The sequence below is a fragment of the Lycium ferocissimum genome, chromosome 11 (genome assembly GCF_029784015.1).
Source record: "Lycium ferocissimum isolate CSIRO_LF1 chromosome 11, AGI_CSIRO_Lferr_CH_V1, whole genome shotgun sequence".
NCBI lineage: Eukaryota > Viridiplantae > Streptophyta > Magnoliopsida > Solanales > Solanaceae > Lycium > Lycium ferocissimum.
In genome coordinates, this window is record NC_081352.1 from 40,923,057 (window position 1) to 40,938,432 (window position 15,376).

The 15,376-nt window shown below is 34.7% G+C and overlaps 1 protein-coding gene and 1 pseudogene across 1 annotated transcript; both read right to left on the bottom strand.

The window, feature by feature from the left end:
• Positions 1–3,077: 3,077 nt before the first annotated feature.
• Positions 3,078–3,968, bottom strand: LOC132038346 (disease resistance protein Roq1-like). The gene is made up of 2 exons (XM_059429024.1): positions 3,587–3,968; positions 3,078–3,506 (listed from the first exon to the last, which is right to left on the bottom strand). Exons 1-2 carry the CDS (start codon positions 3,866–3,868, stop codon positions 3,078–3,080), a joined length of 711 nt encoding a protein of 236 aa, XP_059285007.1. The 5' UTR covers positions 3,869–3,968.
• Positions 3,969–10,386: 6,418 nt separating this feature from the next.
• LOC132037209 (disease resistance protein Roq1-like) lies at positions 10,387–12,841 on the bottom strand (annotated as a pseudogene).
• Between the last annotated feature and the right edge of the window lie 2,535 nt (positions 12,842–15,376).

Genomic DNA, 15,376 nt, shown 5'->3' on the forward strand with positions numbered 1-15,376 from the left:
GATCTATTTGCGAAGCGTATCTTGCTAAGGAAACAACACATTTCTGTTCATATTACTTTGGAGAGCAAGTGTCATGTATGATAAATAGGACCAACCATAACGATGAGGGTGAGGTTGCTCCTAACTACCCACCAATTTTCATCTTTAATCAACCAGGACGAGGTTCTAAAAAGCCTCCAAAACAAACCTTGAGTAGTATGGAAACGCAATTAGCTGTGACACATGTTTTGCTCAATTGCCCTAAACAAGTATATATTCGGTAAGTGTGGATTTATGTTATTGAATTACATGGGTAACTGATAAGGGTGAAACTAATTAAAATCTTGGATATGTCGAACGCTTACTTTGTAGACTTGAGGGCTATGAAGCCATATATTCGAACTTTTCCATTAGGTTTATACGATTTTGTGGAAGTTCATTGCATAATTTCAATTAAATTTAGGCTATATATAAGTTATTGATTTTTAATTTTCCTCCTTATTATATAGGTTTATCATACAGGAGAACATACCCAATTTGTGAAAGATATAGGCCTCGGACTGCAAATAAGTTAAGACAGTGAAAAAGTACATTGTGAATGGTTACAAGTTTCACACCAAAGAAGTTTCTCAATATAAGAAGACGAATAATAGTGGAGTTGCATTAAAGGCGATGCTGATGGTAGCGGTGTAACTGTTGATTATTATGGTATGCTGCAAAAGATCATACAACTTAAGTATCTTGGTTATCCTAAGAAGAAGATAGCATTATTTCGGTGCAAGTCGTTTGGTCCAACCCAAAGAGGTACGAGGCTGAATCGTCAGCATAACATAATTGAAGTCAAACATATAAGACAATACAATCGCTATGATCCCTTTATAATTGCACAAAATGCTAAGCAAGTGAATTATGTTTATCACCAATGTGTAGAAGTGAATGATGGCTCTGGTTGCTCAAGTACCATAGAGCAGCCAATTTGATCAGTTTCTTGTAGTATCTTTTTGCGAAATCGGAAAGAGCTTGGGATTTTGCGTTACTCGCTGCTTCCTTCATCATACTCACTCGAATTCCCGAACATAGTTCGTTCCCCATGAATTTAACGGTATATATTCGAAAATGTGATCAGATGAATAGAGATCTTCTCTTTATTTGTTAGCTGATAACAGAACGACTGTGGAATTTTGACTTCAGGAAAAGAAATGAAAAAATAATTCCTTTGGTGGAAGTCACACTGCAACAAAAATCAATTCTAAAAGAAATCAATTGGAAAAGAATATTCAACATTCATATATGTGAGGGAGAGATAAAAACCTGGATGCATGTCCTAGTTAAATGTTGTAGCAACTTCAACTCATTAACCTGGACGCATTTGGATTTATAATGACCACACCATGATATTGAGAGCGCACACAACTTAAGACACTTATTTACTAGATCTCTGATGCTCGTCAAGGCTAAATGATAATCTGCATATAGCTCCTCCAAATTTGGGGGCAGCTCTCTTAGCAGTTCATTAAGATTCAGACAAAATTTCACAGTCAGGGTAAACAAGAAATATTGCTTCCACGTACTTTCAACCTTTCCAAAAAGGGCAAAGATCCTAAATCCTCAGGAAGTCCATCGAGAATGCGAGAAATTTGGAAACTTCTGTTTGGTTAAATGACAATCTGCATATAACAAGGAGTCTAGAGATTCAAGATCCTCAACAAGTCTAACCAAATATACTGTTACGAATATCAAGTTCAGTCAAGGAGGACAAATGAACAAGAAAACCTATCCTTAACAGGATGGTACTTACTTTCAAACAGGTGATGCATGGTTGTCGGCAGCTTGTGTCGATGGTTGGTCAAGTCCTATAGCAAGCGATAATATGTTACAATGTTATGCTCAGTAGACACCTGCAAACTAGAAGTATGTGATGGCTCTGGTTTCTCAAAAACCATGGAGCAACCAATTTCAGTTGTTACTACATCATTTTTTCGCACCACGGGAAAGAGTTTGGGACTTTGCAGCAGGACAAGCAACAATACTTAAAGGTTAAACTTCATTTCCAAATTACTCTGAACAAATTTCATTTTGAACTTGGAAATTCTGATGCCGGAACCAGTTGCTTAAAGATACCTTTGCAGTAGGACAAGCATCAATACTTAGGCTATAAACAGATTGCCCATCTGCAGCAGCAAAAGAATATTTCAGGTGATCAAGTATACCCGAGAAACATAGCACGAATCCAAAGATAACAACCGCGTATTTGTCTATAATAGTATAGGCTATCATTTTAAAATAATTTCCAGCATCCATACTACTACAAAATCCAAAGGGAAAATTAAAATAAGTAGAATTACCCTGTCATCTGAGAATGACATCACCAGGTACCTTGTGTTCTGAAAGAGACATCGAAGAGGCCTAAAGCGACAAAAAAAAATAATGAAGAACGATCATAGAAATATCAGGCACCTTTCTCGACAAATTGGTAAAAAGAAAATAACAATAATGGAGTAATCAAACTTGCAATTAGCAAGAGGATCCCATTACTTGCAAAGCGCCTCACACTTCTGATGTTGATTAATTGCTCCATCATTACACCTTCTTTGTTTTTGAATATCTGATTGGATAGATACTTCTTACATCAAAGAAACATAAAATTAATGGTAAGAATACATATGAACACAAGAAGCTCAAGATATTTTCAAGGCTAACCTCGATTTTCTCCTTTCAGTGACAAATATTTGCTAGCAAAGGAGGAGGTTTCTCAAGATCCAATCAAAATCCCGCGTGCTTGTTGGTGAAACGAGAGCAGCTAGTCTCATCTGTCCCTACTATCTTTCTCTTTTTGTTTCTGTTTCTCTTTCTCTTTCTTGAAGCATCGTCCATTTTCCTTGATGGGCTATCACAAACTCTAGTCAACTCAACATTTTGAGATTCATGTTCCTTTTGAACCGCCATTGCTGCTTGATCCACCTCTACATCTTTATTCTTATTGCCCAAATGTAGTCCCCTGTCTGTTGCAATGTTAAGCTCAACAGACACTTGCAAATGTCTAGAAGTGTGTGATGGCTCTGGTTGCTCAAGTACCATGGAGCAGCCAATTTCAGTTGTCATCTTGCATTTTTACTCTCATACTGTGCGAATTCCCAACATAGTTCATCCCGTACACCTCGACGATACCTCGAAACGATGTAATAATCATTTGGGTTCTTCCCTTCTTTATTGTCAGAAGCGTGCCACAATGTTTCAAATGGTATGTAGATGAAACACATAGCAGACTCGCGCCAACATTTGGGGAAGTCATACTCCAAGGAATGTTTTCTTTCAGGGTCAGATTTGCAGACCAATGTAGCTACTAATGCCACATCCTCTTCATCAGGACAGCCACATATTGAAAAACCCATGAATTTATCAGTATACCAAGATGGGTTCAGATCAATTGAGATCTCTTTTTGATTTATAAACTGATAATCGAACAGCTCTGGAATTCTAACTTTGGGAAAAGAAATGAGAAAATAATCCCTTTGTTGGAAGTCACACTGCAACAGAAATCATTATTAATAGAAATCGATTTGACAAGAATATTCAACATTCATATATGTGAGGGAGAGATAAAAACCTGGATGCATGTCCTAATTAAATGTTGTAGTGAGACAGTTCTGTATTCGGATTTTTCATGACCACACCATGATATTGAGAGAAACCGCAACTTAAGATACTTAATTACTAGATCTCTAATGCTCTTCAAGGCTAAATGATAATGCACATAGCTTCTCCAAATTTGGGGGTAGCTCTTGCTGCAATTCATTAAGATTACGACGTAATTGAATGTCCAAGGTCTTAAGCCGTAAGAGTTCTTTGATACTTTTGGGTAAGCAAGAAATATTGCTTCCACTAACATCCAAACTTTTCAAAGATTGTGCAGATCCTAAATCCTCGGGAAAGTCCACCCAAAATATTGAGATTACTAAGTTTGCCAAGCTTGGTGATGGACGGAGGTGGTTGGAGAGATTTTTTCTCTTGCATCAAGTATCTCTAACTCTTACGCATCACCAATGTTTTTCCGGAAGCTTCTCTAGCTTTTTGCAACCAGAAAGATAAAGATATTCAAGACTGTTCAAATTACAGAGGTTGTTTCGTAGACTTACGAGATCTTCACAACCTTCCAGATTGAGCTCAGTGAGGCCGCTCAGATTCCCAATGAATGAAGGCAGTTCTCTTATCCCAGTAGATTTTATGGTCAGTCTCTTTAAGCTATGCATATCTCCGTTGGATTCTGGAAACGTATCTAATTTTGGGCAATTAGATATCGCTATCCGATGGAGCTTCTTTTGAACTCTAAGAGATATGGGGAGCTCTACCAATCCAGAACATTCGTATATTTCAAGATGCTCCAATTGACCTGATTCAAAGAGGCTGTTTGGCAGCGTTGCAAGTTTATTGCAACCTAAAATACTGAGAAATCCAAGATTTCGAATAGTATCGGGAATACTTTCAAGAACTTCACAACCCATCAATGTTAAATATCTAAGGCCGCTGAGAGTCGGGGGTAAGCTTCTTATCCATGGGGATCCTACATAGAGTTTTGAAAGCATTTTGCAATGTCCAAGAAAGGGATGAACCTCTTTCAAATTCTTACAGTACCATAAAATTAGTGTCTCCAAGTTTGGCATATCACCAAAATTAGGAGTTTTTGTTAACCCAAGGCTCCTGCTGAGATTCAAATGCTTCAAGTTGCTCAATTTCTGTTTGCAAAAAAAAAAAAAATATATATATATATATATATATATATAAAACATAATGTTTCTATGAAATAAGCAATTCTATATTATGTGTAAAAAAATAAAGAGAAGAGAACCCCACCAATTCTGGAAGCTTCTTAAGTTTGTGACAACCATACAAATTCAAATCAGTAAGCATTCTGCAGTTGTCCATGTCCAAGAGAGGGATGAACCTCTTCTAAATTCGAGCACCCCTGTAAATATAGTATCTCCAAGTTTGGCATATCACCAAAACTAGGGGTTTTTGTTAACCGAAAGCAATTTTCAAGATCCAAATGCTTCAAGTTGCTCAATTTTACGTTTTCATACAAGAACAAAATATAAAATATAATGTTTCTATGAAATAAGAAATTATATTTTATGTGTAAAAAATAAAGAGAAGAGAACCCCACCAATTCTGGAAGCTTCTTCAGTTTGCTACAATTCCCTAAATCCAAATGAGTAAGCATTCTGCAATGTCCAAGAGAGGGATGGACCTCTTCCAAATTCTTACAGTACCATAAACTTAGTGTCTCCAAGTTTGGCATATCACCAAAATTAGGGGTTTTTGTTAACCCACTGCTCCAGCTTAGATCCAAATGCTTCAAGTTGCCCATATACTGCTTTCATACAAAGAACAAAATATAAAACATAATGATTCTCCGGAATACCAGTAATATGCCATTCTATTTTGTGAGGGAAAATTAAAGAAAAGATAACAGGAGAAGGTTGTGACCATTGAAGTATGTTGGTTGTAGCAAATGGGGAAAAGAGTTTTCAGCTTCTTCTTTTTTTCAAAATAGATAATTATCTTAAAGTCTAAACATATATTTCTTCTCATTTAATTTAACAATGAAATTACAACCTCTTTAATATCATAATTTTTTTTTTAGGTTTTACTTTTTAAAACATTGAAAATTAAACTGTAAAATGCCCATGTTGGACAAAAAATGTCCTCAAGGTTATCGTTTGGCTTAAAATATCCGTAACCTGTTGAATTGACTCAAAAATACCCTCCTTCCACATATTGGACCAAAAATGGCCTTAATTTAATTTTTTGGCTTAAAATTGCCCCTAAAAACAATGGTTGATTAATTATCAAAGAAAATCCAATTTCTGACCCACAATTTATCTGTTGTTAATTCTTACAATAATTAGTTGTTATTCAATTCAATTTCTTGTGGAATCATCGAAAAAATCCAATTTCTGATTTGGGTTTTTTGTTTACGCTAATGAATTTGGATAATATTGGTCCTTTAGCTAATGTCTGAAACATAGTAGAAACGGAAGAAAGAAATTCACGTTATTAGTTGGCATGTGTTATGGTATAGCACTATCCATTCATTAGATAGATGTAAACAATAGTAGCTTCAAAATAATTCTTACCCAACATTGGATAGATGTAAAACACAGTGCCGTAGATACATTGACTATTCATTACGAGATGTAAACGAATTAATATATGTCACCCGTCAGGCTTACCATCTACAGGTATTACATTAGTGTTTTTATAGGAAGGTATTTACATTAGCAGTGTTTTAAAAGGCGGGGGCGTGAGGCAGAGCATTTTACTTAGTATGGGGCGAGGCGTAAGCCCCATGAATCTTTAAATTTTTAATTTATAATGTAGTAAAATAGAAGAATAATACAAAAATTCTAAAAATATGTATTAATAGTTTTAGAAAAATAAAAATGATTAAAGGAACTCATAGAAAACAAAACTTCTAACATGATTTTACAAGAATAAATAGCACGATGGTTTAAAAGTTATTATGAGATAAAAACCAACTCTACATCTTAACTTTCAAACAAGAAAAGAATCACAATTTCTTAAAGTATGCTACTATCATACTATGCAACTTACCCCCCTAAAAGAAAATAATCAATAAACTTTATCATATTATAATTAAAACATTACTCCTTCATGAATAAAAATAAAATTACTTTCAAATACCATAATTATAAACTATGATAATTATGAGATACAGGACAAAAACGTGAAGACCAAAGACAAGTGAATATGTAAAATTCGGCTATGTACTTTTAAAAGAAATGTTAAGTGATATTCACCCTCACAGCGTTCTCAAGTAGTAAATATGCAATACTACGGCTTGTTATTTGAGTTATTCTTAATTATCTTATTTCTATAATTGAAGAAAACTATTAAGCATCATTTATTTAATAAAGAATTGTGATGGTCAATATTGTTAACCAAGGATTTTGACACATGATTTGTGTAAGAACGCTTAGGTGAGCCCCGAGCATTGGGTGCTAGGCATGTTTAGGGCGTACAGTCGAGCGCTTAGGACGTAAGCCTCACAGAACTAAGCCCCATATGTAAGCCTCGAGGCATTTTGCCAGTGCCCCGCCCTGGGGCGAGCCCTGGCCAAAACTGCCTTTTAAAACACTGTACATTAGTGTTAACGGTTAAGCGGACAAAAAGAAAGTAAACCCTGTTGAGTGCTCCATCAAAGGAGAATATGAGCAGGAGGTCGAATTAATACAGTGAATTTAAAGTATCAAACCTCTTTTTTTCGAACATTTGAAAAAGTATACGTTGTTATGAAACTAATCTAATTTTGGTACTTGCAGCTTCTCTATTTTAAAATATAGCTTTTACGGGAAAACTCACTCGTCAAGCCATTTTTGGTTGTATCTCGTGGCAAATTCGAAGTAGTATTTTACTGTGCTTTAGTAATTTCCTTTCTTATTAATAGGGATGACAATAGGGCGAGGTTAGGGCGAGGTTAGGGCGGGGCAAGCCTTGACCTACTAAGATTTCGACCCACCCCGCTTACCGCCCGTTTAGCTTTTTTCAAAGAAATTACCCCGCCCCCCGCCCCGCCCCGCCCCGTTTATGTTATCTTTCATTTTTCCTCTTTATTTTTCACTTCGAAGCATGACATATTTTCTTAAAAACAATTAGATGAATGATTAGTTCCTAAAATTGGATTTTTTTTCTTTTGATAGTTCAAATTTCAAAATAGAACTAGAATTTACATATTTTACTATGTTTAGCATGAGAATACACAAAACCATCTTTAGTATAATTAAATAAGCTTGAAGGAATGTTTGAGTTAAAAAAAAAAATCATTTGTCTTAATTACTAAAGACCAACTTGTGATGCAAGTATAACTGGCAAGTAGTAGTATTTCACCTTTTTGTAGATGTCTTTTTAGTGATTTCTTCTAAATGAATATTGTTAATCATAAGATCAGTTAATTAGGCGATCACTTTTGTGATAAATAGGAAAGTTTTGTACAAGCTTAAACAAATAGAATAGTTCTATTACTGGGTTTACTTCGTAAGTTTAGTTTTATAATCAATATTGATTTTAATTTATGCTAGAAGTCACATTTTAACAAATAAGAATTTAATAACAGAAATGAGAAATCTTACAAACTTCAAGCAATCATGCTTATACTTTTACTAGTAAAGAACGACGCTTCAAAATGTGGATTCAAACTAAGGAACAAGAATAAAATAGTCATTTTTTACCCAACCCACTTATAACCCATTTCTTGCCCCGCTACGCCCTATTAAAAATTTTCAAAATTAAATTTTGCCGCCCCCGCCCGCCGCCCCAATACTGTTTATATGTTTTCTCGCCGCCCCTATTATGACTTTGCCCTGCCCTGCCCCGCCCCGCCCTACCCTAATTGCCATCCCTACTTATTAAGGTCAAAATGATACTATTTCCTCTAAAATTTGAATGAACGATTCAAAGTTAAACTTTAGATATCCATTAACAAATATGTTAGCAAGAGAAGTTGAGTGCATTAATGGTCCAATAGGTGGAAGGAGGGTATTTTTAAACCAAAAAAAAGATGTTGAGTGCATTAATGGCCCAATAGGTGGAAGGAGGGTATTTTTGAGCCAAATTCAATAGGTTAGGGGTATTTTTAAGCCAAAATATAACATTGAGGGTATTTTTGGTCCAATAGATGGAAAGAGGGTGTTCTTGAGCCAAATTCAACAGGTTAGGAGCATTTTTGGCCATTTTCTGAAAATTAAATATTTATAGGGCTTTTGCCGTGATGGAGTCCCCCGGGGCTTGCAAGTTCTTTATCAGGTAGATATAATAGCAAGAAGTAAATTATACAATTATACTAACAATTTGCTCGGAATTATTATTTCATTATTTTGTAATAGGACTTCGCAACAAATTCCAGTTGATATCTAATTTTTTACAAATTTTGAAATCCAAAAATTAAAAATATTTCACATAAAAACTGTTTCTTTACTATTCTCTGTGATAAAGTACTTTATTTTAGTTCGTGAATGTCAACTTAGTTCGATTCCACCTATATATTTTGAAGATTTAATTGGGAAAAGAAAGCTGTCAGAGAGAAAGGGAGAGATTGTACGTTTAATTTTCTGATGAAGTTTGTATTTGTATTCACTTTCAAGTAAGTGATAGCAAAAGAAGATTGGTTTTAATTGTGGATATCAGAACATATTTAATGTAGCATTTATATCGTGGGCTGATTAATTTATTTGCATTGACCTATCAACACATTTATTTCAAGCTCCTTATTTCGTAGATTATAATTAAAAGATGTAGATTACACCAAAGCGAGTTTATATGCAAGATGTTCTATAATTATAACAATTTGTTCAGAATTATTATTCCATTATTTTGTACGAGAACTTTGAAACAAATCACCATTTAAGATCTAATATTTGAAAATTTAAAATCAAAACATCAAAAGTATTTCACATGAGAACTGTTTCTTTACTATTCTTTGTGATAAAGTACTTCATTTTAAGTTATTTATAACCCTGTTCCTATAGAAAACAAACATAGACATATTTGCTTTTAATGGTTCAATCCTTTTGTCGTTTCAAATTTAAAGCTTACAACATATATGGATGGAATGTATTTAAATCCTTTCTTCACTTTTGAAGGTTCATAATTCATAAATATGGATGTAGTAAAGATGAATTACAGAAACAAGTATACAGCATGTTTAAGTCCTTTTGCATGCTTCGCAGTAGATTTATGTATTATGTTTGCTCCTACGAACAAAGTTTCTTCACCCATCTTTGATTCACAATTTATTTAACTCAAACATCAATTTTTAAGGTTTGGACCAGATATGTCACCATAGTTCTAGGGATGACTTAGTACAAAGCAGCTATTTTTGCGCCGGATATTTAAAAATTGTCCCTGATTTTTGACAACGGTTCAAAAATAACCTTTTTAGTTTTTAATGAAGAAAAATCCGACTAAAATAACCTTAGGTTGAGTGGGAAAGATGGTAAAGCGGCATGCAAGCCTAACACATTGGACAAAGTCTATATGCATTGGATTGGCAAGTTTTAAGTTTTAACTCTGCCTGTGTGAGAGCATGCACATTGCCGGTCTCAAGCCCAAATAAAGGAGAAGGGTTCTTTGAGGGTCAATCAAAAACAACCTATCTACCCAATTAAGATAAGGATTAGGCTGCGTACATCTTACCCTCCGTAGACCCCACTTGTGAGATTACACTGGTATTGTTATTGTTGTTGCAAGTTTTAAGTTTTACAAGATGTTAATTGTGTATAAAATGGCATTTATTTGGTGTACTACTTGAATCGTGGCGTGATTAATTGGAGAGAGAGAGAACGCACAAGTATACCTTTGATATTGGCCAAAGTTCGACAAGAGGACTTCCAGATAATATAAGGCCAACAAGGTGTGATGGTTCAAACCTCTCAGGCAATGAACTTGAAGGACAGTATGGCCAGTCAATCCACCGCAGGCTAGAAGGAAGACAAGTCACAGTGCTTTCCGAGCAAGTAGTTCTTTCATTAACTATCAACACCTATAAGGTTTGCATCCTCTTGAATACCTTGCTATGATTTACATGATCATCTTCAAGACGGTAACCCTTTGGGATCTGTAGACTTTCCACTTTTTTTGTTTTCTGTAAAGAAAGAAACAAATATCTATTTGTCAGCCAATTAAAAACAATGAAGCAGAAAACTCAATGGAACAAAGTCGCAATAGTATGAGCTTACAAAATTATCAATTTAGTAATAATATTCCTTACCAACTTTCCAGTAAAAAGGTCATGAACCTCCTCAGGAAGCCATATTCTGCTTTTTGCATACTCTTGCCTTGACACATTTTGACCCATTTGACTTATCAAATTATGCATAGTAATGCTGCCCTGTTTGATGGATAAGAGAGATTTTTCGATGAGGTAATTTATTCCTATCAAGTGAATACCACAACTCTTTAGTATTCGTTTCACATCACATGTTGATCTATCATTGTACAAGCATGCAATAGCTAGAAATATTCTCATCTCATCTTTATTCAACCCACCAAGACCGATCTTTAGTTTTCCTAGAATGTCATCATTAGGGATCCTCTTCAATCTATCAATTATATCCCTACACTGCTCTTTGTTTCGCCCATAAAGAGAAGAACCCAAAACTTTAAGAGCTAAAGGGAGTCCATCAGCATACTTCACCACTTCACTTGAAAGTTCCTCAAAATCTCTCTCTGGAGATTGTCTTTTGAAAGCATGCATGTAGAACAGTTCAAGAGCTTCATTCTTAGATAATAGTAGGACTTCATATATTTTATCCTCCTTCAAATGAGTGATTAACAGGTGCTTGTCTCTCGTGGTAATCAAAATTCTACTACCCTTGCCAAACCACTCTGTCCCTCCAACTATAAACTCTAGTTGACTTAGATGGCTTACATTGTTAAGAATGAGCAAAACTTTCTTCTAGCGAAGCCCATTCTTAATAATCATGGCACCTTCACGTTCACTAGTTATAGTCATCTTTTTTCCCAATAGCTTGCGAATCAGAGCTTTCTGTAACCATGTCAGTCCCTTTTTCTGGTACATTTCTCCAACATCACAATTAAGAAAACAATCGGCTTCAAATCGATGATGATATCTCTCATATATAACACTTGCGATTTCTGTCCTGCCGATACCGCTCATCCCCCATATTCCAAGGGAACATACATCATTTGATTCCATATCTAATAATGAGGTTACTTTGTCAATTTGAGTACCCACTAAGCTTTCGAACACAGGTGAAATAACGTTCGGTAATATGTAATCACCAACCTTTGTGATGCAATCAGCCTCATCCCTACATGTTACAATGAAAAGAACAACTATGTAATGATTCTTCCAAAAAAAAAAAAACACTATATTTCTTGAATTACCGATGAGGGTAAAGCTGGAAAAATACAAATAAGAAAACAAAGATATGGTGCAAAATAAAAAGGAGGTCAAGAAAAAAAAAATCTTACTTGCACTCTTGTAAATGGTACCCGGATATTTTCCCAGCTTGTTTACATGCTTCTCTCCATCTTTGGATCTTCTCTAAATCAACTTTGTATTTTTCCTCGTGTTGGGAAAACGACTCAGCGAATGGTGAATTTTGATGGCTTACATCAGATGGACTCACATCATAAAAAATTGGAATCACAATCTGATCCAATTCATTTCGGCACTTTATGATGTGTGCAAGCTCCTCTAAGCACCATATTGAGGATGCATAGCTTTTTGAAAATATCACAATGGCAAATCTAGACTCTTCTATAGCTTTCAAAAGTTCACCAGAAATAGATTTTCCTGTTTCGAGCCGCTCATCATCCTTAAAAGCATCAATTCCTCTTCGTTCTAAAGCATTATAGAGATGACTCACAAAGTTCTTACGGGTATCTGGACCTCTAAAACTCAAAAAAGCTCCATACTTGCAAACTTTGGGAGAAGAAGCATGAGACATTGTTGAAGACTAAAAGGCAAATTCTCAGCTTTGTCTAAGATGAGAAAACTGACATAGTTGAGTTATTGTGGTGCTTAATAAAGAGTAAGATTTTACCTTTTTCACTATTACTAGTCGATGTACCTTTTCCATTATTTTCAGAAATTAAGGTGTGAAACAGATAAGAAAACTTGATTAATTGGCCATTAGTCAAAAAGGAAGAAAAGGAAAAGCTAAGGTTGGAAAAGACAAAGAAAACAAATGGAAAGGGAATCAAAAGCAAAGTAAAAGGAAGTAAAGAAAGATTTTCTGGTGGAATTATAATTGAGGAAGCTAATGTGTTATTTCTAATATTATACATCCTCTGTATTACTGTATACACCTTTCATATTGTAGAAACGTTAAGTCTTTAGTCTTAGACATAGATATATGGGTTGGTACTGGGTTATATATATACCCCCTCCGTCTAAATTTATATGAAGGTATTTGATTAGGCACGAGTTTAGGAAATATAAAAAGATTTTTGATATTTATGGTCTAAAATAAGTCAATGTTTGTGTGGCTACATATCATTTCATTAAGGGTAAAATAGACATTTTAAAGTAAAATTGTTACAAAATATAGAAAGATGCATTCTTTTTTGAACCAACTAAAAGGAAAGAGTGTCGCATAAATTGGAATGGTAGGAGTATATAACAATGGAAAAATTGGTTAGGCAACCAGTGGATCCCATCATTTGAAGTATCGTTTAAGAACGAAAATTAGAAGGAAAAAACTGCAAATATATGATTATACTGTATATAATGAAATTTACCAATTTTTTTATCTCTCTTTTCTCAATTGTTATTTTTAAGTGTTGGTTATAGTTGTATGATGGAATAGAGAATAATAAAGAGTAAAGACTTCACCTTTTTCACTATTCATAGTCTTTATGGTAAACTTCTTATCATCTTCCTATTTCAAGTCATAAAATTATACCTTTTTTCAGTGAGAAATTAAAGAGTGAAATAGAGAAGAAGGGTTGAATGAGCAGTGTGTGAAAAAAGATAAAATTGATGCCCTGCTAAAGAATAATGTAAAAATGTTACCTTTTTCTTCAGCATTGCTAGTCATCTGCCAATGCAACTATGGGCAACTTACTTGCCACCATTTGTGAGAAATTAAAGAGTGGAAAAAAAAAAAGTAAAGTAAAAAGGATGGAATGAAATATTCCGTTACCTTTTCTACAGAAAATATTTTCCTTAAAAACTCGGCGGAAAACATTTTTCGAATTCAATAAGAACACACCAACGCATCCCAACTCCACCCCCACCTTCCCCCCCAACCACCACGCCACCCCCTACCCCAACCTCCCCCAAATTTTCTATTTCAAATATTTTATTTTACTTTTATAAAAATGAAGAAAAAAATTCTTAACCTCCAACCCCCCCCCTTCCGCACACCCCCCCCCCTCTCTATTAAATTTTATATTTCATATATTTATTTACTTTTATAAATAAGAAATAGAAAAAAAAATTCTTAGCCCCACCCCCAACCATACACACCTCCCCCCCCCCCGCCAACCTACCCCACTTAACCCCCCTGCCTACTCCTACCACCAGAAGTTGCACTCCGTATTCAAAAAATCATATTTATTTACCTTTGAATATATGCAAATGCTCATAAAATGACATTTTTCAACTTGCTACCAAACATAAGAAAATAAGTAAAAAAGGAAGGGATGAAAGATTTTACCTTTTTCTTCATCTGCCAATGCAACTTTGTGGTCAACTTTGTATCATCTTCCTTTTTGTCATCAATATCATACCCTAACTTTTTCCATCATTTATAATAAATTAAAGAGTGGAAAGATGGAAGAAAACAGATGAAAAGAGAATCAAAAGGAAAGTAGAAGGAAATTAAAGCAAGAATTTGTCTCCCGGTCTTTTATTTAGTTGCAAATGTAAGTTTCTTTCATATTTTACCCTTTATTTTTTGTTTCTTCTCTGACTCTTTAACTTCACCTAGAACATTAGAGGTCTGAAATTTTAAAACCTTAGAAATTCTTATTTATGGTTAAATATGAAGTTAAATAATTAATTATTATTAAAATCATTCGAGTGTTGATTATAAAATCCACCGCTCTTCGGAGGTGCGCTCAACGTCGAGGAACATGTAATAGGTGTCTGAAAGACTTGTTTAGACTATGAGTGTTAGAACCCGTATTTTTTTTGTACAGTGGAATAATATGGATTAATTACGATAAGTTAAGGACAAAATTATTTCGGGATACAAAGTCGGGATTCTTGACCTTCGATTTTATTTTGAGATATAAGTTGTGCATGAATTTTTTTGGGTATTGAACACTTAGGGAAAATTGGGACCACAATTCAAAAATTGGAATTAAAAATGTTGTGCAAAATGCCATGGTGGCCTTGTAAATGAGATTGGTCCCACGCATTGTGTGTGCTAATTTTAATTGGTCCAACACATGTGTGGGCCATATACAAGTGGAGATATTTTTGTGGGACTAAAAGATGACTTTCAAGTCATCTTTCCTCATTTCTATACTTAGCAAAATAAAGCCACGAAGTTGAAGAGCTTCTCAAGAAGCTCACCAAGCTCCATGGAAAATCAAATCCAACTTCAAGCCTTCCAAAATTATTTCCTTGGTATAAATCAACTATTTTGAGGTCCTAAGTGACGTGGAAGCGTGGTTGGAGCAATCTATCCATCAATTTTGTAGATTTCAAACCCTAGCCTAATTGTGGAGTAAAGAAGAAAGGTAAGAATTCCTCTTGTTTTATGAGTTGTGAATGTTTTGTGCACATTGTAGTATGTTAATATGGATAAAAATCATGAGATATAGTATGTTGGAAGTGGGTTGTGTGATGGGTGTGCTAGAAAGTGTAAATGGGTATTGTGATTGGGTTATTGAATAAATTCCTTGT